The 27,471-nt window shown below is 54.5% G+C and overlaps 1 protein-coding gene across 3 annotated transcripts in view; it reads left to right on the top strand.

Annotated features, from left to right (window-relative positions):
• Positions 1-27,471, top strand: part of GPSM1 (G protein signaling modulator 1) — a 100,983-nt gene that overhangs the window by 57,295 nt on the left and 16,217 nt on the right. For all 3 annotated transcript variants that reach the window (XM_025193741.1, XM_014526590.2, XM_025193736.1), the window contains 2 exons: positions 7,925-7,995; positions 12,369-12,548. In XM_025193741.1, coding sequence (XP_025049526.1) covers positions 7,925-7,995; positions 12,369-12,548 — 251 coding nt within the window. The remainder of the gene's footprint in view (positions 1-7,924; positions 7,996-12,368; positions 12,549-27,471) is intronic.

Below are 27,471 nucleotides of genomic sequence, written 5' to 3'. Positions count from 1 at the left end.
TCAGCAGGACAGGCTATTTCTCCTTAGCAAACCCGGACTCTTGTTCTTGTTGGATGTTGCTGCAGTGTCTAGAGGCTCTTCAGGGGAGCTTTACACAACCACACTGGAAAGGACAGCCCAGGCGGTCTGTCCAGAGAGGGAGCACTGTTGCCTGCACTTGACAGAGGGGAAACTGAGGCACAGAGGGGCAGAATGACTTGCCCAAGGCTAACTAGGGAGTCTGTGGCAGAGCTTGGGCATTGAACCCAGGTCGCCAGGTCCCCTTGCCTCGTCGGCTGTCTGTCTGACGGCAGAGGTGAGGTGAACACTGTCTAAGGGGGTATGCTCCTGGGCTTAAGGGGGTTTAGCCCAGAGTGAGGGGGTCAAAACCCTACAAGACAGGTCAGACTTTGCATGAGGAAGAACATCCCTGGTCTGAAGCATCCCAAGGGAGGGGCCTTCTGCCACAGGCAGGAGGATCTGTGGGATTGGGGTGGATGAGAAGGGGGCTTGGAGGGGATGGGGGCTGAAAGCACGGTCAGAGCCAGGTTTTGTGCCAGGCCAGTGGTTAGGAATCGGCTTCTTCCAAGCACTGCAGGGCCCCCGTTGTCTCATTGCAGCCCTTCCCATGGGTGATGTGGTGCCTTGATGCCACCGCAACACCCACGTCTCACATCGCTCTCTGTGCCTGGCCCGTGTGACTGCAGCGGCTTGGTCGGACCTGACCGAGTTGCAAACTAGCTGCTGAGAGCTGGGGCGGCTCCCATCCTGGCACCCCTGCCCTGGGGTGGTTCCTGAGCTCTGGGATGCTGCTGCTGGCATCGACCTGGCTCAGGGATCTCTGGATAAGCTGCCGTCATGCCTGGGCATGTAGTGTAGGCTGATCCTTAACATGTGCGAAGGGAGTGGGGAACAGAGGGGTTGGCAGCCACGTGCATTCGCCTGCAGGAGTTTGCTTTGAATCGAACCCCCTCACGGGAGAGAAGCGCTGAAAAAGTGAGCATTGAGGCAGCCTGGCTTTGCATGGCTCTTTGGGCCAAGACCCTGCCCCAGCTCCGCCAGCTGCCCTTCCTGAGGAGCTGGAGAAGTGGGGGTAAAAGCCACATGGAGGGCAGTTTTCGCTGGCATCCGGCTGTTGCATCTCATCCTGCTTGCTCGGGTGCACCTCCCTCGCAGGGGTGCCACGCATTACAGCCACTGCTCATTATATTTCCATGGGGCTTCGGCTTTCTGTATTGTTAACGGGGATGGAGCAGGCCGTTCTGCAAGGTGAGGGAGCCTTGGAGCCCTCCAAGCGTGTGGCACCCCAGTGAGAGCCCCTGTATCGGCTCCTTAAGTTGCTTCTACGTGCGCTCTGCTCGATCTTATCAAAGCCTTGAGTCGCGGAGGTGCCAATCAGATAAGGAGAAGGAGCCCAGCCTCTGCCTGCCCGTCTGCAGCCTGCGTTCATCTCTGAGAGGAGCAGCCAGCGGGGTCTAGGTAGGGCACCTCATCCTGGTGAATGGAGCGGGGCGGAGGGGTGCTGTGGGTGCACCTGGGGAGAGCCTTCAGCTGCCTGTAGAAATGGGGCAGGTGCTGCCTTGGCTCAGCCTCTCCACTAAAGGTGTCTGAGCGCCGCGCCGTGGTCCTGGAGGCGTCGCCTGGAGGCCGGACGCGTGGCAGGAGTGATGGATCGAGGGCCGGAGGAGGCAGCATTGCAGCCGCGGTGCAGTGCAATCCCCTTGTCTCCTGGGGGCACGCACAGCTGGGAGCTTTACACCAGCTTGGCCCGGGCCTGGCTTTTTAAATCAAAAAGCATTCAGGGTATTAATTGCTGGTCCTGCGGCGGAGGAGAGGCATGAAGTCCTTGTGTCACTGCGCCTTTTCTCTCTATTGCCAGGGGATCATCTCACACCCACTTGTCGGGTCAAAGCACTAGCAAGCTGCTCCCTCCCAGGTGCCCCTCACATCCCCACCTCCTTTCACCCTTTATTCCTTTGATTTGTTTGGAAGCGTTTCCTGGTGAGATGAATGAAACGCTGCCCTTGGCATGGGTTTGGGCATGGGGGACAGAAGGGGACGGGAGTGGGGACCATGTGTGCTCTGCATATCTGTAAAAGCATTTGTTCATCTGAGATACATGCCAAGAAGCACCAGGACAAGCCCAGCACTGAATGACTTAGCTAATGGGCTCCCCTTGTTGGCCGTCCTGGTTGCCAGAGGAAAGAGCATCCATGGCAGGGTGCCAGGGGAATCGGCCAGTGCCACTTTCTAAGTGCCCCATAAATGGCTCCCCTCTGCTAATGCACACTCAGCAGGCAGCAGAAGGAGTGCGCTGTGCTGGGCAGCAGCCCCGTGTGGGGCTCTAGCCCCTTCCCCTACCTGTTTGGGAGCCCACAAAAGAAATTCATTCCTGTCTCCCTCCGGTGCAGCCCCGTCTCCCTCCCACGCAAGGATCTGGGGGTCATAGCTGAGCCAGGTAAGCTGCTCGCCCCGCATGCTTCATTGGGACGTGTCAGACGGAGGGGCACAGAGCTCTTGGCTTTGGTTGGAGGCTAAATCCTTATGGGAGTCCAGGCTCGATGCTGTTCTCAATCCCCGGGTGAACAGCTCCAAGCTGAAACCACGGTTGCGGGGTGGACTTCAGAGTGCAGACGGGAGGTTCCCTCGCCCTCTTGCTAATGAAATGAGAGGACCTGGCTCTGTCCTGATCCACATGGGGGGAGCCGTGAAGGGTCTGCATGCGAGCACAGGGGTCGTGCCTGGATGAGACTATGCATCTGTGGCTCCTGAGCACTGAGCAGGGGCCCTCTAGCAATGGCATGAATAAATTATAGCGATCGTCACCTCCACCACTTAACCCAGGGAGAGAGTCCACATCCCAGCCCTGTGCCCCCCCTGCCATCTGAGCTGTAGGTCATGTGGACTTGATCCATATTGAAAAAAAACCCCCTCCTCAGTGCATCTCCTTGTATATGCACAATATTAAAATACAGAAAATCCTGACCCATCCACAGTAACATCCAGGTTCCTCATTATGTGTTTCCTTATATTGTGCGTGTGCTTCCACAACCACGTGCAGGTTCCGTTAGGCTCCGTTTTCCACGGGAATGTGTTTTGAATCAATACAGTCCTTTCGTGCCTGGAAGATGAGCAGGAAATAAAACCCTTGCACTCCTGTTTGAGTCACAAATTCCAAGCAAAGGGGGGCTCCTGGGTGACTTTAACTCGCTCCCGATGTATGCATGTGAGCAGCTGTACTCCTGGGAGGAAAGCCAGTGGTGGCAGGGGAGTATTCACGCCGGAAGTTATTCACATGTGTTATTTGCTGTCTCCAGGTCTCTATTTTATTGGATTAACAAATAAAGGCCAAAAAAGAAAAGAAATGCTTTGCAAAGGCCGTGCTCTTGCTCATGTCCTGCCGAAAACCCACCAAGTGTGCGGGGTGGAGGGTCAGAAATACCTTTGGACATCAGTGACCGGCAGATTAAACCTCCAGATACACCGATTCGGTGGAGACCAAAGTTTGCAAATTAGAAGGTCTTTGAAAAACCTTCATCTGGAAACATCTGTGTGCAGCCAGATGCACCAGCCCTTTCCAAACAGGTGCTGCCTTGGCTCAGCCCCCACCCACCCTGGTGTGCACAGGGCTCATGCCCATGTCATTGCTTGGGGGGTGGTAAGGGAAGGGCAGGTAGCAATGGCTGAGGCCTAGACTTAAACTGCCCAGGCTTCTTGGACTGAAGACCTGTTCTGCAGCAGCTCCTGAGTCCACCCTCCCAGGGCACTCGCTGTGGTGTTTTCAGCAAGCCTTTTCATCCTCCCTCAGTCTTGCTTTCCCAGTCTGTAAAATGGGGTCAGCACCCGCCTTTGTTAAAGCACTTTGAGAGCCTTGCCCAAAAGGTGCACGATTTGTAGGTAAGATTTGCAGAGGCTTCTTGACTATCCCATCCATCCCTGGATTCTCCCATCTTATACAGACAAGATACAGCAAGATGCTCTTCGTGGTGCTTCAGTTGGGCTGGAGAGGGTCTGAGGAAGCCTGTTTTCCTGTGTGTCAGCTGCATTCCCCAGCCACAGTTGCTGCGCATCGAGCACAGTCCTTTGCTGCATCAAGCACAGTCCTCAAGGGCTGTTCATGCTGGGAGGCCAAGTGCTGGAAATCCCTGCTTCCAGGGGGAGTCATTCCCAAGGCCTGGGTGCTCATGCACCAGGGACGGCTCCTTGGCGTGGGGGGAGAAGGCAGGATTTCCCACTCCTCTGAACTGTACTAATTGAATTGAACCTGCAGGCTGGTTCAGCCCAGCTTGTTAAAATGATGATGGCAGAAGGAGCAAGAGGGCTGCTAATTCCTCCTAAGGTGGTGGGTACTGTGAATGCCTAAATATTGATACAGGTGGATGTAGGGGTGTGTGTGCATGAGAGAGAGCGAGCGTATCTATTTGGGTTTGACATGGCCATGTGTGTGGGAGGTGTCTGTATTGAGGTACATGAGGCAGGTCGAGGCAGTGTTTTAGGGTACAGGGTAAAGCAGTGAGAATAAGGGGTGTTTGGGACCTAGGTAGTATACAAGGGTGTATATGTGGGGAGCCGGGGGTGGCTGGTGTTTGCACCTCTGTCTGTGCTGCAGGTCTGTATACACATGCCCTTCTGCTTATTCCAGTAAATATTGTAAAGCCCAGCTCAGGAAGCAGCTGGCTCACATGGCTTCAAAAAAGTGAAAGAATTGAAATATGAAAACCGTTAAACTTGTCCCAGGAACACAATCACTATGCCAAAGAGATCCCTATTGGTTAATCAAGCTGTTTAGGTCACAGGGAGTCGGGGATGCATTTTTAAAAAAATACTTAAAAAATAATTTAAAAAAATCCTGACCTGGAGTATTTAAAAGCTCAGATTCTCCAAAAAAATAAGCCATGAATGCAGGCAGTCAGTGAGGTTGCTCAGCTAATGTTCACAAGAAGGGTTCAACTCGCTAGATTAGAGACCTCAGCAAACCTTAAAGACAGAGAGAGCATTTAGAAATGCCCCTGAGGTTTTCCGTTAGTCTGCCATGGTCTTGGTAAACATGCCAATAAATACTGGAGAAGGGGAAAAAAACCCGGAGAGGAACAGACACGGGTTTTCAGTTGCTCAGTCTTCCGCATCCCCGGCGGCTGCCACGGCTGTTGTGCAGCCCAGGACGGAAAGTGCGTGTCATTTTGGTGCTGACTGTTTGTCCGCGTTGCAAATGTTTCTGGGAAGAACGCAATCTGGCGGAGGCCGGGACAGGAGACGGAGCACGCCTTGAAGTTCCCGATGAAGCCAGTTGAGGAGTTGCCTGGCTGGGGATGGAGAGTTAGCCGGATTCGCGTGCCGCGGTGAGTAGGGAACTGGCGCTGTCACGTTCTCCAGGCTGAGCGTAGATGCAAAATGAAAGGCTGTGGGTTACCCCCCACTGTGGGTATGGGGAGCAGCTTGCGGGTGAGTTTCTCCGTGCCTTTGATTCGGGCTGGGCATTACCCTCTTTCTTCCCCGCTCACATTTTAATGGGCTGCTTGGTGAGAGGTGCTGCATAGCACGAGTCAGGGAGGCCGAATCTGGTGGTTGTAATGCAGTCCAGCTTTTTATCCTGTCGCTGGCGGCATTTGTTGCCTCGGGAGAGAGCCGACATGCTGGGACGTCTGCTCTGGAGCTGAGTTTCTGTTTCCCTGCCCAGACTCAGCTGCATTTCTGATGGGAGTGGTGAGGAAGCAAGAACGCGCTCCTGCCAGGCTGTGCGTGCATTAAGAACCGAAGGTCTCTGCTGAGGGCATCTATTAAATTAACAAAGAGAAGGCAGGCTTTCAGATTAGAGTCAAACACGTTGGGGCCAACAGTTTAATGCTCTTGCAAATACACGGGAGCACCTGAGGAAGGAGGCATGTAATTAGCAGCTCTTTAGGCAGTTAGCAATGATCTGTATTTATCTAATCAGACACACTTCACTCCTCTGCTCTCCTAGAAGTGGCTGTTAAAAGCGGTTGGGTTTCAAATCCAGGACTTCCCCTCTCCAAGGTATTGCTGGAAACAAAACCGTAGGCACTCCTGAGACTGGTTTTGGTGTCTTTATTTCCAGCCGTTCTCTGCTTATCATCTATGAGGCCACGCTTTGTTCTGGGCAACTTTTGGGCAGCTACGGAGCTTTTTGGAGGACCTTGGCTTGGGGGCACGGTGCCATCACCCTGTGTGCATGCATTTACACACATGGCCTGCTATTCTCGAGCTCTGTTATGAGCTCCCTGTTTAGGCTTACACACCCAGAAGGGACCAGCGGGGAAAAAAGTCCTATTGAGTTTCTTTGGAGCATCTCTGATTTTTGGAGGGGCATGCAAGGATGCTCAGGGTGAGCAGTTGTCTTAGCAGGCTTGGGAGCAGGTCTCTGTCATGCACACTTTATTCAGAGAGAAACCACGAGCTGAAAGCTTGCTCTGGGTAGTGGGTGGCTCCCAGGAGATCACTCTGAACTGGGTGCAGAGGGGGCTTGGGTTGGTTCCAGGGGGCAATCGTGATCGAACCCCGGTAGCCCATCCTGGTCTGTCAGTGCCAGAGGTTGTCTTTCAGGAAGGGGCGAGTGTCGTCCGGTGGCTGGAGCTGAATCTCCTCCTTGCTTCTCACGTAACCTGGGATGTCAGCAACATCTCGGGGGGTGGAGGCTTGTGTAGTATCAGTCAAATGCTTTATAATGGGTAGAAGGAAAGGGTTATGTACCAAGGGCCAACCTCTCCTAGGGCATAACGCCAGGAGAGAAACCTTAACTCAGTAAGCCGCACTCCTGTTCAGTCTGCAGCCTCCCTTTGTGGGGATTTGTCCCACTTGGGGTGAGTAAACCCAGCACGGTTCAGTTCGGTGTCCACAGCCTGAGCCTTCCTATCCCTGGCATTGCAGGAGATCCTAGCACACACGGGCAGGGGTGAATCGCATGGCCAAGTTGTTTCCTTCTTCCCCCTCAAGCCTTGCAAGGGGTCCACCTCTTCCTTGGACAACTTCACTTTCCACCGAGGCCCTGACTCGGCCACTTCCCTGCATTCAGCCTCACTCCAACCGTCCTCTGAAGCAGACTTGACATCCGTGTGACTTCAGCACATGCTTAAAATTAGCTCGGAGATGGACGTAATGCAAGCCTTTTGCCAGACTGGGGCTTGAGGGCTGTAATAATGCAAGTGATTTGGGCCGGCAGGGCGTGGGTGGAGGGCGGGGTAATTAGATATGGGATAATTAACAGAAAATTGCCATGCACATGATGGCTGGCTGGTGAAGACCGGCCACAGTGGCGCTGTCGGAGCTTGTCAGCTTGTGCTGCGGAGGCCTGCGTCCAAGAGCGGCTGGGCAGAGCTCCTGCACAGATAGAGGGGCACTGTAGCTGGATCGTGGAGGCCGCTGTAATCCTGGTTGGAGCAAGCAGATGCACCATGCGCAGCTCTGTTGTCCTTGCATACACACGAAGCGGTCCCCATGCCCGACGCGGGTGTCTCGCCCTCCCCCAGTGCAAACCAGCATGCCAGTGGATGTTGCTACTGGAAGCGGTGGCAGGTTTTGGCGCTCAGGGAGTTTGCTGCGACAGGGAACCATGTGGAGCTCGGTGGTTTCTGTTCGCAGGGAGCTGTACGGTTTTTCTTCTCAGTTCACACGTGCACCCAGGAGCTTCCTCTGGAGCCTTAAACCTCCCATCTACTGAGAAGTGCGGGGGTGAGAGGAAAGTTCCCACTGGCATGGTGTCTGGTTTGGTTTTAGAAGCTTTGCCTGGTTTTAACCGTGACTAACTCAAGTGCGATAGTGTCTGGGTGGAGGGGGACAAAAACACGAGTCTAAAGGACACCGGTGCAATGTTGCACTCGGTTGGCTTTGTATCAGTCCTCATCACAGGAGCCAGGGCTCTGCTGCGGGTTGCATTTTATCTGTGCCATGAATGCCCCCTTTGTGACATGAGTCTGCGTTGCTTTTCCAGGAGCCAGGCCTAAAAGGATCCAGAGGAGCAGCATGGACAGCTTGGACCTCTTGAAGTTCCCCTCTGAAAAGGTAAGGGAAGGGGAGATGCCTGTTGGATGGGCAATGAGCAGTGGACTTCACGTCGGCTGGCCTAGGGGATTAAATATCCGAAGGACTGTGATGGCTTGTTTGCAGGGAAGTTTGCAATTCGTAGCTATGCGGGGAATATTTGGGCTTAACCACAGCTTGTTTCTTGGGAGCTGGGAGGAGGTGAAACAGCTGGGCCAGCTACACCCATAGCCACTGGAAGTCAGAACAGCGCGAGCACGTGTGCTTTCTTTGAAAGTCTGTCCTCTAAGGAGAGGCTTCGAGTTAACCTTTTAGCCCCTTTAGCTCTTGGAGCTGAATGTCAGTCCAGTGTAGCACCTTGTTGAGTCAAAAGGAAAGGTCAAAAGCAGGAGCACTGCACCAGGAGAAGGGTTTTGCTCCGCTGGTGCACTGAGGATTGTCTGGTGGGGACCGTCGGGGCCAGGTGCAATGGTGTCTCCTCTCTGTCTCTCCGGGGCATGGGGTAAGGGCTGACCCAGCTGGGAATCAAGGGACCTCTCTGCCTTCAGGAAAGGTTTCTTTGCCCATAAAATCTGCCTTGGATCCCTGCATTGAGACTTTCGGCAGCGCTCGCTGTTGTTGGGGGATCGAGCCATCCGCTTGTCCCTGCGGAGGCTGCTCAGGCAGCTGCAGCCTGCTTGCTGTGGATGGAATCAGTGTGAATAATTGATTCCTCTATCGCACTTTCCAGGCATAGATCTCGAGCTGTCAGCATCCTCACCTCCTGTTTCCGAGATGCAGAAACTGAGATGGGAAGGGGCTGGCCTGCAGCTGCAGGGAGGACCGGCAGAGGAAATAGGAACTGACCTGCCAAAAGGGTTTGAGCTCCTGCAGGTCCAGAAAGGTGCGCTTTCCCAGAGCGCCTGAGTGAGTTAGGAGCCCAGCCTGCTTAGATGCTTGTAAATACTGTCTGCATGCTCGAGTCCTAAATCCCTTTGCAAATCAGGTTCCTGGTCTCTCGGCCTGGCAGAACTTGGCTCCTGCATTAGAGCTGCCTCTTGAATTTATGCAGGCATGCTGGGACACAGAGTGCTCTGTATATGGCATTAATTGTTGGGCTCTCCCTTGGTACAGACTAGAGCCTGCTGTTCCAAATCACTTGCAAAGAGAAGTGAAGTGCCGTGTCTTGACAGAGGCGGCAGAGGCACTTGAGGTCAAAAAGATGTGTAAAAGACTGCTGGAGTGACATTTTCGTGCTGCGAAGGGGATGGCTCTGGGGACTCTCTCGCAGGGCGAGCGGCACTGATGTGCGGTTTGCAGCCCGTGCGCTCTGCTTCCCGCTCTCCTGTGTAATCACTGAGCCTTGTTCAGTAGATCAGGCAGGGTGATGAGGTTGTAGGGATGCGGCTCCGAGGCCGGAGTAAATGGAAGCTGTCAGCAAGCGGCGTTCTCCGCGCCGGGGAAAAGTCCTCCCGTTCTCCTTTGAGTGCTCCCCTCAGGGGCCATGTATTGAGATCTCTCTGTCAGTGTAAATCAGATGCATTTCTTCCCTTTCCCAGCCCCACTGGCTTGCACGTGGTGATAGCTCCCAAGGAGGGCATGACTACCCCCCCGCAGTAGGGATGACTGTCTGATGTGACGCTCCGGCCTCTTCCAGCTTTTTAAGCCCACCTCCTCATTTTCTCACTCTCTGCATGCCAGCCCTCCTCCTCTAGTCCTGTCTGTAGGTTTTACAGCCAGCAATGACCGTGGGGATCCTCTGGCTTGGCCTTCTGCCTAGCGCATGCCATAAAATTTCACCCAGATATCTCTACCCTGAGCCCAGGTGCTCGTGTGTGACTAAAGCGCAATCCTCCAGGAAGGTGGCGACTCCTGATCTGATGGCATCATCAAATGGAGAGTCCACCACTTCCCTGGTAGTTGGCTCCACCAGGTCATCGCCCTCGCTTGTACGTTGTTGCTTTATTTCTTGTTGGAGGGTGTCTGGTTTGAACTTCCCACCTCTTGGTTCTTGCTCTACTTTTCTTTGGCAAGGCAGTCTTTTCAGTACGCGGTATTTTCTTCCCCTAGAAATACTTGCCTGCCAGAATTAAGTCACCTGTCTGTTGTCCTTTGGATTTCTTGGATGCTAGTGTCTGTAGGAGGAGGTATTAGTAGGCATAGGCTGATGGTAGCATGGCAGTCTTTCCTGCCCAAGCGCAGGGGGCTGGACCTGATGATCTATAAGGTCCCTTCCAGCCCCTAAAAAACTATGAAACTATGAGCTTGGAATGGGAAATACCGTAGCCAGAGAAGTGGAGGCTACAGAGTCCACTGGGAAGGAGCAATAGGTTGAAAGACGCGGAGACGTGGGCTCATGCCTGGATTCTGTCCTTGACTTGTTACAAGACACATCCCTCTTCTGTCTCAGTTTCTCCATTTAGCAAGTGGGGCGATCGATCTCTACTATTATTGAGGCCCTGGGAATGGCCTTGTTTGATGTTTTTTTGAAATAGTTTTGAGAGCCAAGAAGGACAATGTGACCTGAAACAAGGGAGTCCAATTTTCCATCATCTACTGCAAGTTGCAAGGGAACCCAGTCATTGCCACGCACTTCTTGCAACGTGAGGAAGAAGAGTTGATGAGAACTCCAGACATTGCTCATGTTCAGTTCCTTACAGAGTTTCTCATTAGTTAAGGGCACTTTCCCTCTGTGCAGACGCAGCCTTTGAGAGGGAGGGAGAGGTCTGGAAGATGCTCCTTGAAAATTCAAGGCATGTATCTAGAGCGAAACATGTTTGATCGTTCATAGAGCATCAAGGAGAAAGACACCGGGAGCGTGTCCTGCAGCTTTGTACCTCCAGGCCCTAATTGGGTTATCGATGAATCACTGCAGGCCTCGGTGAGGTTAGTCATACGGAGGAGCTGCAGAAATGGCAAATGGATTGATTTGTGCCAACCGTGTCCCATCCTGGGCAAAATGGCAAGAGCTCCAGCTCTGCATGAGGAAGGTTTTCATGACTGTGATGGCCATTGACCTGGGCTCCATCACAGCATCCCAGCCTTGGCTCTTCAACGGGTGGGTTCATCTCTTCTGTCCTTTCTGAATCCTACAGCATCTGCTGTTTGTGTTCAGGAGGATCAGGGTGCTCTTTCTTTTCCATCCCAGTGACAGTGGTATCCTTTCAGACCCATTTTCCATTTAAGGGTGCTGCAGAGTTTTCTTAATGCTTCTAGGTGTGCAAATATCTACACACGAGACTTAAGATGTGGACTCATCTGGTCCTGGACTGAATCAAGTGCCCAAATGCTCCCCCTCTGGAGTGGCGACTCGGGGGAGACGCCCCTGTCTACCGCTGCAGATTTGATGTGGTTCAGGTAGCCATGGTCTCCTCACTTCCTTGGCATTACAGGCCATTAGCCCGAATCCAGCAGGACTCTCAGAGCATGCGTGCCCGGAGGGGAGAACATCTCCTTTGACGCAGAAGCTAGTGACAAAGAAGACTGTCATTTCCCGAAGGAGGTGATGACTCCCCTCTCAAGGCCTGAGTGTGCTGTGTGCTTCGGAGAGATGCCAGCCTATTGCCTGAAAAGAGAAAACGTTTGTTGCTGTTGTTCCTATTAAAATGACGGCCCCTCGGGCTGGAATCCAAGTATTTGAGTCATGTGCGGGGAGTGGTTTTAGACTGAGGTTTGCCTTCCTGAACATCCATCTGTCATATGGCATCCTCGTGTCCCATATACTGTTGAGTGCTGTGCGCGGTGCTGCATAACCGGGGCTGTCCCTGTGCCTCCTGCCATATGCCAGTGATCTAGGCCAGTGTTTCTATGCAGGTTTCCTTGTGCAAAGAGGCAGTACCTGGAAGGCTCCATGTTCCCAGTGTTAAATGAAGGCTTTTGAGTGGTTCACTGTGCTATTCTGGGCTGAAGGCAGCTCCTGTTCAAGATGGGGCATTTGAGCATTACAGGGCGGGATTCGTGGGCTGACTTGAGCTGTTGCGATGGGGTAGAGAGTAGCCAGGCAGGCAAGCAGAAGGCAGCTAGGAAGCGAGTTGTCCAGCGGGACCGTAGTGCTGTCTGTGGGAACTGCAGCCAGGCTCGGGGGCTTGGCAAAGACGAAAGCAGTGATCAGGGATTTGCACACCCACTGTGGTTGCTGGCCATCCAGCTCCATCCCTCCCAGCCTGGGGGCCCCAAGAAGAGGATGCACTCGCTCAGAAATGCCAGTGCTGTGCTCACGGGAGCAGGACTTGTTCCCAGTCTGTCCTCTAACATCCATTACAAAACCCTTGAAATGTAGTACCGGGGCCTCCCCTTTCCCCACTCCACGCCATTATCATCAGTGCCCCGCGTTGACTCGTCAGCCCTTCGCCACGTAAGTCTCAGCCAAATGGTTAGTGCCGTGACTTGTCCTGACCATTTCTTGTCCTCCCCAGGAGCAGAACGGAGACAGCCACCACATGGGTGACCTGAAGCTGGCGGGAAAGGACTTCTTGCCCCTGCCTGTGAGATCCAAGAGGTACCGGGAGAACCAGCCCAGTTCGGAGAGGAAATCCCAGGAGTCCAGCACGTCCCCCCTGGATACCAGAGATGTCCGAGTCCACGTGTCTCAGTCGGTAGGAAGATTTCCCTTGTGCTTTCTTCTCTCAACCCCGCGCAAGCTCTGAAAAGGCTGTTATACAGTGTTGGGGGTTTTTTTTTAATATAATGAAACAAAAAGGCCATGTGCTGTAGTGGCTCTCAGGAGACTTGCTCCTGTTCCTGCCTTTGGGTGACTTTGGGCAAGTTGCTTCAACTCCATCCTTCCCTTTACTTAATGATTCCAGCTGCTTCTGTCCAAATGCAACTAGTGGGAACGACTGTGCTGCTTGGTTTCCATTTACTTCTCTTGACTACAGTGGAGCACCAGTTTGGTCTTAATTTCTTCCATGCCGGGGAGGGGAGGAGGAGGTTAAGAGGTGATGCTGTGACTTCCGAAAGTGCTTATTGCTTTTGGGTGCTTCCCTTGGGCTGGTACCTTACTACACCCCATGATGCTTGGGGTGGGGGGGTGCTCTCTGAGGCTTCAGAGAATCCAGACCTGTTCAAATGCCTCCCAATAAGCCGACAAAATCATTAGTGGATTTTGGAAAATTTCAACCCCGATTTATGCTCTAGTGGCATCACACCTTGTTTTCTCTCCGGATCCCACCGGGGTGGCACTTGGGGGGTCCTGGAAGGAGCTGGGTACACCCGATTCTCCAGGGAGAATGACTGGGATCTTCTCCCTGAGAGCTGAGTAGCGATGATAATAGCACGGGTACCGCAGAGCTGGCAAACGGTGCTCCGTTTTGGGTTGAAACGAGTGGCACCAGCTGTGCTGAATGATGGAGCCCTCTGGCAGCGACAGCATCCAGCGCCAGGCGGGGACTGCGTGATTGGCCCTGGCAGAGCCGGGCTGGGAAACCCTGCGTGTCTCTTCAGCACGTCTTGGCCCGTGACAGCGAAGCTACTTGTGAGTCAGCCACTTTGTGCCGGTGTCGACGTGCCCATGCTGCGCGCTGCCTTGCAAGCAGCAAGGCTTCCTGCAGCTGCGCTGGTTTTGTTTTCGGGACCGGAGACAGGGATCACACCCACAAACAATTGCATGTTCCTCGTGGCAGGCGAGGGGGCTGAGATGCTTTAACTCGGCGGTCTCGAATGAGGGGCTCTGCCTCCGAGGCGTGTTATTACGTGCTCCGGGTGACAGCTACGGTCTCTGAGCGGTTCCGGCGTTAGGCGTGCTCCGGCTGTCCCGTGCGAGTGCAGTCTGACTAAGTGTGACAGGGAGAGGCTGGGATCCAGATGGTGCCAGGACCTAGTTATCTGGATGCCAGAGAAGAATTCCTGGGGCCTGAATTTTCCTTCCTCCCCCTGGTATGAGGCATTGCTGGGTCTGAAGTATAAAACTGAGATCCGGATTCACTGGCTCCCTGCAGTTTGGGACGCCTGAATCTGTCACCGGTCTGGGCTCTGGACTCGTGGCTGTCTGGTGCCTTGTCCAGCACACGCACGGGAGACAGAGCCACGCTCGACTCAGTGCCACGCTGGCTGCGCCCACCAGACCTCAGCTCGTCCTTGGGTAAGTCCCTTCCCCAAGCTGCCCAACTTCTGGGCCTCCCCCTCCCACAGCGAGGAGTGCTTGGCTCTGTGTCGCGGTGCACAGCTGAGCACCGAGCAGGGAAATGAGGCTCGGGGAGCCGAGGAGGAGGCGGCAGCAGGAGGGCAGCGGAGGGAACACAAAGGCAGAGAAAACACTTCTGCCAGAAATAGGCTTGTATTTTTAACAGCCGCGTTGAGCCAGAAACCAGACAAAAGCCCAGTTTCAGCGAGGCAGGCAGCGCTTCCAGCTCCCCGCTGACCACAGGAATACAACAGCAAGGGGATAAGCTGCGTCCATTAGAAAGCCCACGCCGGGCATCGCCGCCCAGCAGTGACCTTGGGGAGACCTCGGTGCAAGGCCAGTCCCCTCGATTGCACCGAGGTGATGCTGGTGCTTTGGACCATAGAAAACAGGCTGTTGTCCTGAGGGCCCAGCTGCTGCCCAAGGACCTCTGTGTGCCAAGCTGTACCAAACGGGTTACCCTGGAATAATTCCCCTGGCGACATGGTGTCTGCTGAAAGTGGCTTTGACTGAAAAATGGTTCCAGAGCAGCTCCTTCTCCGGGTTTCCAAGTACAGACAAGGCGATGTGTTTCTGGGCTCCGGTCCTGCATCGCACACGCACGTGTGCATGCACACACTTCAAAGCCAGAAGGGCTGGTTCTGATCAGATCATCCGGCTCGCTAGCAAAGCTCCTAAGGCCGTGGGAATACAGGGGCAGACGAGAGAATTGCTCCCACGCACAATGCACCTGCTAGCAAGAACCTCCTTGCCCTTCAGGACTGCCCCGCTCCCTCATCTCGGCAAAGACCGTTTGCAGTTGAGAGCACAAGGGACCTGGCGCAGATCGGAACGAAGGCTTGCAGAGCCGGGCCGATGATGTATTTAGACACTGTGCGGTATCGCTAAATGTTTCACAGGGCTCGTTATGACAGCAAGAGGAAGCATGAACCCTCCGGGACTGGGAAAGCTTCAGCTTGTCCCTGTAGGCAGGTTTCATGGCTGTGCCTCTCCTAAGCAAATGCTCTTGCAAGTGCTTGTATGATCTCAGCAGAGTAGGCAGAGATCCAGTATGTCGGGCTGGGAGGTCATGGGTCAGAGTCACGCAGCTGGCCTTTCTCTATGTACCCCTGTCCCTTTGAAAAATATGCTAGCTACCCCAAAAAGCCCCTTTGATTCAGAATAAGCACGTCCACATGAGGGGGTTGCATGATCCCACTCGACTTGGTTAAATAAGTCTGTGCAGTGTTGCTGTTCATAATGGGCAGAGCGTTTCTGCAGAGGCAGCGAGGAGGAGCAGAAGGGGAAGAGACAGGGGGTTGGGATTCACAAAGGCTTAGCTGAACGCGAAGGCCTGGACTGCTCTGCAGAGTGGTGCTGCCAAAAAAAAGGCCATGCTTTCTAGCCACCGTAGCCATGCCACCCGGGGCACCGGTGCTTGACCAGCAAGAGAGGCCTTGTCAGCTTGGCATACAGCATTCGGGTAATGGTGTAGCTCCACGGGGGCCACCCTTTTGGGCAGACATGGCACAAATGAAGCCCTACGCCCTTCCAAGTGTGCCACTCTGGCCCCCTTCCCCTGCCCAATTTGCTGCCGCTCCCTGCTTGATCTGCTGCTCTGCTTTCTGCTCCTGAGTTGTAGACCTGCAGCACAAGTAGCAGAGCTGGAGCCAAGGTTGGTGTGTGGGCTTAGCAGCCCTGTGCTCTCGATCCCTAACAGCCGCCCACGCCATCTCCCACCGCATCGTAAAGCAGGGACCGTGTGGGCAGGACAGGAATCTGAGGGCCGACTCTTCGGTGCCGTGGATCTCTGCTTAGGGGAGAGCGAAAAGGAGCCTCCCTAGGAAGGTGGGTTTCACCTTGCGGTTCCCAGCCTTGTGTTGGTCCTACCAGGTCACCTATAGATTTGCAGGGGGCAAATTTCCCCTTCCTTACAACAGCTTCACTGCCAGGTGCAGGCAGCAGCTAGCACGGCCTGGCCCCCCAAGGGACTGTGCTGGCACCTTGGTGCCACGGCGCTGTTGGCATTTAGAAATGCCACAACGAACGTGTCCTCCTTGCAGGTGCTGATCTGTCTCTCTCTGTAGAGAGAGAATTGCACACAGTTCTGGTACTGGTGTCACTGGCTCAGGGACAGACATGCAACCCCGGTACAGCCCGGATGCTTCGTGTCGACGGGTAGCAGAAGGGCTTTGCCCCATACCCTGGCAGCATCACGCTGTCCCATCCTTCTCTGCTATGGGATAACTGCCTCCACACTAGGGTGTTAGAGTAGTTTTGAAGCAAGACCACTCATCTGTGCAGCCCATGCGGAGACCAGGACACAGGGCAGTCACACCTAGTGATCCAGCATTCGGGGTAGGGTCCGTGCCTAAGTCCCGATGCTGAAGTCAAGGTGAGGAAGCCAGGGTGGGCATCCAAAACAAGCCAGAATCAGGAGGCACGGATCCAGCAGTCGGGAGCGAGGGTTAGAGTCAAGGCAAAGTGCTGGCATCAGAGCGGTCTGCAACCTCCCCTCCGCCAACCTGGTTGGTTTTGAGGCTGCATTTGGAGCGGGATTGGCTTCCCGTCGGTGCAGCAGCCCCTGATGGCTGCCAGAGGGCTAGCCGAGTCCCATCGTGAGCGGGAGCCAGGCGCTCACCATCTCCCAGTCCACAGGTGTTTCTCCTGGTGCCCAGTGGTGGTTGCTCATCAGGGCGTTTTGAGACAGTGAAATGAGCCTCTGAAATCGCATGGCTGAGGTCTGAGAGATAACAAGCTGTGTTTCCCCCCTATTTGGGTCCGTGGAAATGGGCCTCAGCATGATCACTGCAGTAACACTAAGGCCATGTGAGTAGGTAGGGTCCAAAGAGATGGAAAGAGGTGCTGGGGTAGCTGAAGGGCTGTGCTGGGAAACCTGCCTGAGACCCGTTCCACCCATCTCGCTCACCTGCCGTGCCCGTCATGGTCAAACCTCTTGCCACCAATTTGAGTGGCCTCTTGCCATAGCTTGTCCACATAGAGACACAGCCTGGAATAGCCATTATGCTTTAAATCCACGCCTCTATAGGCCGGCCCTTTGGCACTTTCTGCCCTAGCGCGACCCATAACTGTGGCAATCACGGCCCAGCTCTCAAGTATGGAGAAGGCAAGTGGCTGGACTCAGGACTTGCCAGAGAGACGCATGAATATCCACCATGGGGGCAAGGGAGCTGCTTGCGAGCCTGCCTTGCTTGGTCTACTTGAGAGCCCACTGACTTGCACGGCACATGAATGGTTCTTCACGGTTTTAATGGTGAGCAAGGGCACACGTCAGCATCTTTATGGAGCATTCCCACCCAAAGGGAATTGCAGCAGGAGTGAAAGCTGAGCTCCAGCTTCATGAGGCTCACTGATGTGCTGCAAGAGGGAGCGGCTTTCCCAGTTGAGTCAGGTGCAAACTAGTATCTTAATATAATGACACAGCACCTGCTGGGTTGCTCCCTGCACATGGAGAAGGCCTTGGCAGCGCTGTATCAGGTGCTGGTGCCAATATAGTGTGCACAGGGGAGGGTAATGGCTCCTGGACATGTGCAGGTTATTAGCAGCTGCATTTGGTAGCCAGGATGTGCAGGGGAAGGACTTGCAGAGGGTGCCTGTGCTCACATGATACCTGGCCCGTTGGTCCTTGAAGGTCTGCTCGAAAAAGAGAGAGCTCTTTTTGCAAGAGCATGGAGCCACATTGACTAGTGACAACGAGTGAAAGTCTGTGGCCTGGAAAACTGAGTCTAACTAGGCAGGGGGGAGAGCGGCTGTAGCGTGCCCAAGGTCACACTGCAGGTCCAGCCTAGTGTCCAGAGTTGCAGACCAGTGCCCTTTCCACTAGTCCACCCCGGGCTTCCACCGACGTTGAGGCTCAGTTACCGGCAGGCTGGAATCGCACTCTGGGTCTCTTCTGTTTTCCCCTGAGCATCTCTCTGGGCAGGCGCTGGCGTGCCAGCGGTGTGCAACAAGAAGGGGTTTGATTTGCTTCTCGTAAACTGTGACTTTAAAGAGAACAATAGCACAAAAGAAGAGGATGAAAGCCAGCCCAGAGCAATAAAACTCCCAAGTGTTTGACTTCCCTGGGAATCTGGACGCCCTCACTCATTTCTGCCATCCCAGCTGCCCGGGGCAGTCTGTGTGCTCCCTTGCACAGACTTTTGGCCTCTTTCATTCAATAATCCGTGCAGGGCAGATGGGTTGCAGAATTACAGGGCAGCTCCTTATTGGGTCTCAGGCTGCATCCCAGCACTGCAGGCAATGGCATTGCTGTGATTGATGCCAGCTGAGGAGCTGGCTGGGCATCTCTTTGTGTGACGTGCACAAATGCCTTTGCATTGGCAGCTGCACCGGAGGGTGATGCAGGCATGTGTTTACGCATCTGCTTTGGCAAGATGGGCCCAAGGTGTGTAACGGGGAGGGACTGGTGATGGCCTTTGGACTAAATGGATTTGACCCAACAGCATGCTTCCAGTCACTAATCACATCAGTAATTATATATTTGGGGTGGATTTGTATATAGAATCAAGTGCTTTTTTTTTTTTTTTTTAAAGTAGGGAGCTGTATCCTTGATAAAACAACGAATACATTAAAGCGTGTGCCATAGCAACCTAGGAACGAGGCATAGGATGTCAGACGTTTCTCTGGCAATGTCTTCAGACAGAGGAAGGGGACAGAGATCCCAGAATAGCCCAAATTCCAGGAGATCCAAATTACCATGGGCTAACGATTGCATGCACATTCTCCGTGGCTGGATCAGCGAGGGGAGGTCAGTACGTGTCGGGTTGTCATAACATGATTGCATATCTGCTTGCATTTTTCACACCAAGTCCTTCCGATTCCCAGCCGCTGGCTTTCTCCACCAGACCTTGCTCCCTCTCCAAAGCCAGAATGAAGGGGTGGAAGTATGAAGCCCCCCGGATGGCACACGACCTGCTCTCGGCCCGGCACCACTGTTATAAAGTTAGTGCCCATATCACCGTAGCACATCGCGGGTGGTAGACGTGGCTCTGGAGCTTGCCTTGAGGTTCGTGAAGGATGAATCCTTGATTTCAACTGAACCAGCGGAGACCGTTCCTCCTCCTCCTTTTTTTTTTTGTGCCCATTCCAACAGAAAGCAGACCTGATCCATGACCCCTTGATGCCATGATGGGAGCAAATATCGTTTGAAGGTCCTTGTTGCAATTTTCGAGCAGATGGGGATTATCTCGGGGCCGTGGCTCTGAGGCAGGGTGTGCTGTCAGAGATACAGTGGCCTTGTGAAGCGATGGTTGAGCTGGATTATTGAGCGCTGTGGGGTTAAGAGGCAGCAAGGGAAATCGTCAGCTTGTCTGCAGCGAAGATGGGCCCTGCTGCAGGCTGCGTGTGCCTCGTGCAGTTCTTCAAGCATTCGTGCCCCCTTTCTTACCCAGAGCCCTTGTGGGGTTAGCTGGGGAGCTGAGGCTGCTGAGTGTGCACCAAACATTGTGAGCTGAAATCCCACGCCGGGCTCTGTTGTGCTCCTGGCACTGCAGGAGCGGAGTGGGCGCCTGCGCAGGAGGGAACATTAGCAGCAGGATCCTTCTGCTTCTCCGGGAGAGGCTAAAGCTGCTATAGAGAAACAGGTAACATCCGATAACCACTAACATCAGGGGCATGACCGTAAATTGTGCCCAGATGTTTAATATCCCAGCTGTTTCTGAGCTGTGGGCGACTATACCCCAGCTTCTGGCGTGTCACGGCCAGATAGGCAGGGTATCCTCTGTCACCAGCTCCATCCTGTCTGGCTGTAGCATCCCACTTGGAGCAAGCAGCCCGTCCTGGTCCAGCCGCTGGGCTCTGTGGTCAGAATGTGCCCAGGGCTTATACACCCATTTTAGAGCTGCTGGCGAGGACTTTCCCATGGCCACGGGAAAGGGGCACAGATTTGGCCTGGGGAACTGGGTGGTGCCACGAGAAAAGGAGCTCTGAGCAAACGGCTGGAAGTCGGAGGTGCTGCTAGAGCCGCTGTGCGAACGCGAATCCCAAAGAGCAGAGGCAACATCAGCGACGGGCCAGGCAGAGTGGTGGAAAGATGCTGCGCCCTCCTAGCCTTCACTGCTGACCGGTTCAGGCTTCACCTCTCCCGCCCGGACCAAGCACACAGATAATTGGCACAAAGCACACGGTGCCCTCGGGTTAATGCAAGGACTGAGGCTCCTCTCTGCTTTGCTTTTTCCCCTCCAGCCTGCCGCTCCGTTTCCCCATTAGCAGTGCTGTGATCCCGGCTCCCAAAGGCAATTAATGCCACTTAATCTACAAAAGCCTTTATAATGATTTTCTGCAGCCCCTGGCCCTTTCTCTTCCCCACGAGGGGCCACGTGGCCCCAGGAGTATCGCAGCCCAAAGTCCTGCCTCGTGCTGGGACCTGGGCTCTCTGTAGCACGTGCCAGGACTTTAAAAGGCCCCCACCTAACCTCTTCCTATGTCTCTGCAACTGTAGTGAGCACCTGGGAGAGCAGGGAGGACTTGCATTCAGAGGTGCCGGCAGGCTGTGGGTGGGAGAGAGACATTGGGTGGGGTGCAAGGTTCGGTAGGTGATGCTTTATCGTCAGAGCTAGCACCCCCTGAATACAGCGGGGAAGGGCACCGTGGTGCTGAAGGCATCAGCTCTCAGAGGACACACAGCAGAGACGGTTCAGGAGCAGCAGAGACCCCCCTGGCCCAGATTTTGAAGCTTAACTTGGGGGGGGGGGGTCTCTGGACCAGAGCCTCGATTCATATTCGCTGCTTCCCACCAAGAGGAGGGGTGGCTCCTGTACAGGCGTGTGATTTGGGCTATGTTGTCTCATCGATCGAGGGGCATTCAGGACATTGGGAGCTGGAGAAGCAAGAGACTCCTTTTTGTTTTTGCAGTATAATCCTCCTTGACATTGGTGCACTCGAGCCAGCCCTGCCGCAGTGTGGCTGCGCATGCCTCGTGGAAACCCTGGGCCTGCGTGTCCAGAAGTAGCTGCAATCGCCCCGTTACCATTGCTGGAGCACTTCCAGCAAAGGGCTTCCCTCGACTTGGGGAACCTGTGAAGCCGGACGGCATCGGCGCTGGCAAATAGGCTGGCTGGGAAAGCAATCTAGAGCCACAGTTGGTTGCTGTGGTCGCTGCAAGCTGGGAAGCATGGAGCGATGCCTTGTCTTGGAGAAACACCCTCCTTGACCTAATTTTCTATGGCCCTTGTTCTTGATGGCTTCTTGCAAGCAGAAGTTCCCTGGCACGGTTGTCCTCATGGATGGCCTGGCCTGCACAGTAGTCAGCCTTGCTCAGCCCTTCATTTTCCCCCCACCTTACTCCCTGATGCCTTCTGGAGTTTTTTGAGAGGTGCAGACTATCCGGAGCGTGCTCTGCCGGCCATCTCAGGGTCCAGGTAGCGAGCCCACGTGCCACTCTGAATTGCTGTCCTGCTCAGGAATGTTTCTGGCTTTGCTCTCATCCACCCCAAAAGGTTTCTGAAAATGTCATGTCCCCCTCTCTCTTCTGATCTGGGCTCGGTGCTGTAGGTGCCTGTCTTGCTGGCATCTCATGCACGGGTCCTCTTGGCAGGCAGTATGCACTGGCCCAGGACTGATGTCCACTGGTTCACTGCTGATCTTCTGTCATTTGTCACCCTCTTGAGGATGCATCAGCTGCTTCTTATGGGGGTACTTGCTTTGAGGAGCTCGTGCACGAGTTCTGCACAGATATAAATGGCTGCTAACGTGCCAAAGTGTCAGTGCTTGGATCGGGAAGATGGGTCAGGCTCTAGCCTGTCATTGAAGAGGTCAGACTTGATGCTTTCCAAACATGCCTCATAGATAAAAAGGCTCTCCAATTGAGGGACCGTCCCTTTTCTGAGATCCGAGCCTTGCTGCTGCCGACAGCAAGACTCCCAGTGGCTTCAGTAGGGCCAGGACGTGCTTTTTGTGACTTCTGTACAGCGCCAGATGTGCGGGGCCCTGATCCGAGCTAGGCATCGCTAGAATGCAAGTGAAGGGCTTTGGTGCCCTCCGGGGCGAAGGGGATTGCACAAATGTGAGATGTCTGGTATTGATGATGATGAGGATGGGCGAGCGCATATACAGACTGTAGCTTCACGTTACGGTTATCGCTTGCTCAAGAGCCTGTTGTCAGCTGCATTTGCAGATCAGTCTTATGCGCCTCACAGCTTCTCCACGCACGTTTTCGAACCAGGCTGGAGAGAACATGTAGGTTGGTGAAGACAAACGCGCAGGAAAATCAGCAGTGCAGTTCTGGCAAGCAGAAGACGCGAGCAAGCTTTTTCCCAGCGGTTTTCAAAGCAAATATTCAGCAGATGGCAATCTCAGGGGCACCGAGCATGGTGCATGGTGGCATGGGGGCGGGGAGTGCCTGATGTAGGGAGCATGCTGGTTGAATTCCCTGCCTCGAAATCTGTCCTCCCGATGACAGTGCTTGTGCAATCATTCCTCGGCCGATGCGTAAGCAGGGAGGCCTCGTAGGATAGGAGCTGGGGGTCAGATACCCGCCCAATTAATTTGCTCTTAATTCGTTGAGATGCTTTCCTTAAAATTGTACGAGTCCCCGTCTGTCCCAGGGTGACAGCGCTGCTTAACCAAACCGACTAGGCGCTGCAAGAATCCAGCGGATGAAAGGTGCTATATTAACGGGAAAGCGGTGGTGTTACTATTTATGAACTGATGGGATTCAATAACGCGTACAATGCCTCCTCAACAAGAAAATAGAAGTCCTTGGATGCCAGAAAAGCGTCTGTCTGTGCAGTGCAGTACTTGGCGGCCAGACCTGTAATTTCAAGCTAGATTACAGTGTAGCTGGGGTGGGGGGGAAAAAAAGTGTTAAACCAGAATTAATGAGATTGTTGCATAAAGTGGCTAAATATGAATGTGTTGGCACTAGCAGTTAGGCACGGAGATCGAGAGCCTGAAGTAGCTGAGGTGTCAGTAACACTTCAGCCAAACTCCCCCGCGGGCGCTCGCACCCTCTCCCTCTCCAAATAAAAGCTCAAGCTGCACGCTGACCTGTTATCAGATCCAAAATACTTTTATTCCACAGGTGCAAATTGTTCAGGCGTGATCCAGACAGGGCAGCTGCTAACGCGTTTCGGGGGAAGTGTGGGGGAGTTTTGATTTTGTTTGAAACAATAAAAATGTGGTTATTGAAACTCTCGACAGCAGACCCAGCTTTTAACGCCAGTGTTTGTAGGAGCGAGTGGGTTGGGGACGGTGGGGGGGGGAGTCGTTGGAAACAATCCAAGGAGAAATGATCTTTTCATCCTACGGGGGGGAAAAAAATGCATGCACGGCAATGTTTGCATATCGTCTTCATTAGAGGCAGTTATTGCTCTTTTCTGTATTGTGCTGAAGTGTCCCCACACAGGCTTGGGCGTGCCTGGATGCTGTGACCGGCATGTAGGAGGGGCAGGTGTCTGGCTGTCCTAAGGTCTTGCTGTCCGTAAGTCTACACCGAGCCTTGGTGAGACGGGGCCGCGTGCAATTACGAGCGGGGTTCACGGGCCACCGACCCCAGCCAGTTTGCTGTCATTAGGATTTTGCACACTGGCCTTCCTCCCTTCTGCGGGTCTTCGTGTGACAGATGTGGGACTTGGCAGTCGGCTGCATGGGGGACCCAGGGTTGTTTTTGCACATCCTAAATCCCGTCTCCATCTTGGAGCTCCCTTTGCTTTCAGGGTCAATACCTTTGGGGTCTGATGTTGTAAAGAAGCTATTTCATAGGATCATAGAAAATGAGGGTTGGAAGGGAGGTCACATCCAGTCCAACCCCTGCTCCAAGCAGGACCAACCCCTGCTCCATCATCCCAGCCAGGGCTTTGTTGCACTGGGTCTTAAACACCTCCAAGGATGGAGACTCCACCACCACCTCCAAGCAGGACCTTTGCCAGTCCTCAGGGCAAATGCAGGAACCTATTAACCTCAGCTGAAGCAATTATATATATGTATGGTCTGATCCCATGCTTGCTCCAGTTTCCATGGGCTTTTCTGGCTTCTGAACCCCGGGGTCTCACCCTTGTGTCACCGAGATCCACTTGGTCTTGGTGGAATAATGACATACGGAGCTTTTCCGTAGCCAAGGGGAGAGTTTTAAATTGCCTAAGTGATTTGGATACCGGTCGCACGACTGGCTTTGTCTGTGCATTTCCACGTACTCCTGCGCTCTCTCTCCTCGTGCACCCGAGCTGGTAATCTTTCCTCCTCTTCTGACGCTTCCTCCCTCTCCGTTGCTGGTTTATCGTGGCTTCGCAGCCTGCTCGCCACCTCGTACGTCTCCGGCACCTTTTCCTGTTTCAACGGGTGAAATTTCACAGCCCTCGCCTTCATGGAAAAGCACGCCCCAACGGATCCATGCTTAGGAAGGACGCACTCTTGCCTTGCCAGGCAGCAGCAACTGCTGTAAGTTCGGGAGCAAGCGACTTAGCGAGCGTGGTGGGTGCATCTCCCACGTCTCCGAGAGCGCCTCAGTGCTGGCCCTCCTTGAAAGCGCCTGCAAGGTCGGCTCCAGCATCCTGTGTTGAGCGGCGCCTCTGTGGCCTCTCGTGCTCTTCGGTGGCTGGAGGATGCGGAAGAAAATCCTGTTCCTGTCAGGCAGGGGTTTCGGAAAGGGAAAGCGTTTCTGCAGATGTGTCTCCTCCATCACTCTGCCGCCCTGGTATTTAGCCGCGAGATTCATGATCTGTTTGCTGTAATATCTTTTCTGGATCTCTGATTCATTGCTAGCGGTCGGGAGAGGAAATAGCTGGAGAGACTAGCTGCAAGGAGGTGAGTGCCTCTGTGCGGTCCTGCTCGGGGCCGTGGCTTTGGGGGCCGCACGCATGGCTGTTGTCGGGGCTTCTTGACAGAGTTCAACTTTTCACCGTGCAGCAGGGAGTTTGTGCATTTATCTGCCTGACATTCAGGCCTCCTCGTCTTGGGGAGGGAGGGCTGGGCTTAGGACAGAGGCGTTCCCTAGGCTGCTAGGAGCTGCACGCCGCCTGCTTTCTTCTGGAGCAGTGCAAGGTTTGCTCTCGATGTCCAGGCGCCTGGACTTCCCTGGCCGGTGAGCAGGATGTCTTTGCTGCGTGGAGGCCAGAGGGAGCGCGAGGGGTCCTGAAAGGCTTCTTAGGGAGTGGGGCATTGGTCAGGGCTTGAAAGGGATGGATGGGAGGCCTGTGGACGGCAGAGAAGAGCTGGTTGTGTTGCAAAGCAGAGAGGCCAGGGGCTTCCCTTGCTGCAGTTACTTGCTGTTTTACCCTCAACCTCCCTCTGGACTTTGCTGGGGTAGACTGAGAGGCAGGGACACAAGGGGTAGGTCAGGGAAGAGGCAGACCAGTGTCTCCTTTACGCGTGGAGCTTTTTGGAAATGGAGCAAGGAAGGGCAGACATTGGGTGGCTGAATTGCTTAAGCATTGCCACAGGGCCCCTTTCATCCTGCCCAGGCTGGGACTGTCTCCTGCAAGCCATAGACTCATAGAAAATGAGGGTTGAAGGGAGCTCAGGAGGTTACATCCAGTCCAACCCCCTGCTCCAAGCAGGACCAGCCCCAACTACAGCATCCCAGCCAAGGTTTTGTCTACTCGGGTCCTAAAAACCTCCAAGGATGGAGAGCCCACCACCTCTCTGGGTAACCTGTCCCAGTGCTTTACTACCCTCCTAGTGAGAGAGTTTTTCTTAATATCCAACCTCAACTTCCCTTGCTGCAGCTTGAGCCCATTGCTCCTTCTGTCAAGGCCTGGAGCTGTCAAGCCCAGCTCCCGGCCGAGCTGGTCGTCAGCTGGACGGGGTTAGGCGCTTCCAGGGCTGGCTCGTGGCTCTGGAAGGAGGGGTCTTGGGGCCGAGCGTATGGTGGGAGCAGGGTGCTGAGACTGGCTCTCACTGGGGCAGACGTGGGTGGCTGACCTGGGAGGAGGCCTGGTCGGAGCTGGCTGCAGTCATTGCAGGGATCTCTGTGTCACCGCATAGGAGGTGACAGGCGTCCCAGCGGTCTCTCGTCATTCTCTCCTGCACGGAGAAGCGCATCGGGGCCGCGTTGCAGATCATGCATCCTGTGTTTATGGTGGGGGGTCTCCGGTGGGCGTGCATTGGGGTTAGTTCTTGCTACAGGGGAGGTCTGGGATTTTTCTCCCGGTGCAAAGAGGGCCACGTGCTAGGTTACAGGTGGAGGTGCCGTGCTGATGCCTCTCCTCCTCCCGAGGGAAGTGGTGTGTGGAGGCAGGGCATGCCCGGGCGGTGTGTGGAAGGACACACGTCAGCGGTGCTGCCTGTTGATGAGGCTGGAGGGGCTTCTCCTTCAGAAATCTCACCTGCCCTTGAACCCCGCGTGATGCTTATAAACCGCCTGCTTGCTCCGAGCCAAACCACCTCGCCCGTGCAATGGCTTCCCCTCTCATCCAAGTTCCTGTCCGCGCCGCCAGCATGCGAGTGGATTGATATTCCAGGTGCTGCGCTTGCTCACAGCCCGCCACGGCCTCGCTGCCGCCCTCCCCTTCGGGACGTCACCCATTGCTTCGGAGGCCTCGGGGCGTTCAGCATTGCTACGCCAGGAGGTATTTTTAGTCGTGACGCCTCGTGCGGCTGCAACACCTTCCCAGCCAGGGTCGCGGGGTGTTTTGCAAACACCGGTTCAGCTCCTCGGGCCCCGCACGGGGAGGTGGTGGTGGCTGTCACCCTCCGCAGGGAAACACGGGTTCACGCCAGGTCTCGGAGCCAGTCAGTGGCTCTCTTCCAGAGAGCAGAGGAGTTCAGCTCAGTCGGTCTCTTTTCTAAATGCACTGTTTCCTCTGGCAGACCGTAGTGCCAGGGTGACCTGGAGAGGTCCTCAGCTGCATAGGTTGTCCTTGCTTGGAGAACGGGAACCTGCCTGGCTGCTGGCAGGGAGCCTCAGGGTGAGATCCTGAACCCTCCACCCCATTGCCCTCCCTGAGAGTAGATAGATGCATATATCTCTCAAGCACTCGCTATATCTATATAGCTATACATAGCTCGTTGGGCCCTGCACCTATAGATATATAGGTATAGATGGCTATGTCTCCCGGCCAGTTCAGCAGATCCTTCAATGGAAGAACATGGATTTCATGAATCGCAGACAATGAGGGTGTGAAGGGACCTCCGGGGGTCACGTCTAGTCCAACCTCCTGCTCAAACCAGGACCAGCCCCAACTACATCATCCCAGCCAGGGATTTGTTGAGCCAGGTCTTAAACACCTGCAAGGATGGAGATGCCACCACTCTCTGGGTAGCCTGTTCCAGTGCTTCACCACCCTCCTAGTGAGTTTTTCCTAATAACCTAAGATATTTCCCTGGGAGCCTGCTTTGTGCAGGGCCTGAATGCTCTGCAAGGGAAGCAGGGGCCGGGTGTAGTGAGTCTGGGCAGCCCAGTGGGTTGAGTTGAGAGATCTTGGCTCTGCTCCCAGGTCTACGCTTCCACCTGGTGCGTCATC

Source organism: Alligator sinensis, unplaced genomic scaffold (genome assembly GCF_000455745.1).
Source record: "Alligator sinensis unplaced genomic scaffold, ASM45574v1 scaffold611_2, whole genome shotgun sequence".
Classification (NCBI taxonomy): domain Eukaryota; kingdom Metazoa; phylum Chordata; order Crocodylia; family Alligatoridae; genus Alligator; species Alligator sinensis.
Note: the sequence above shows the minus strand (reverse complement) of the source record. Positions and strands in the feature narration are given on the sequence as shown.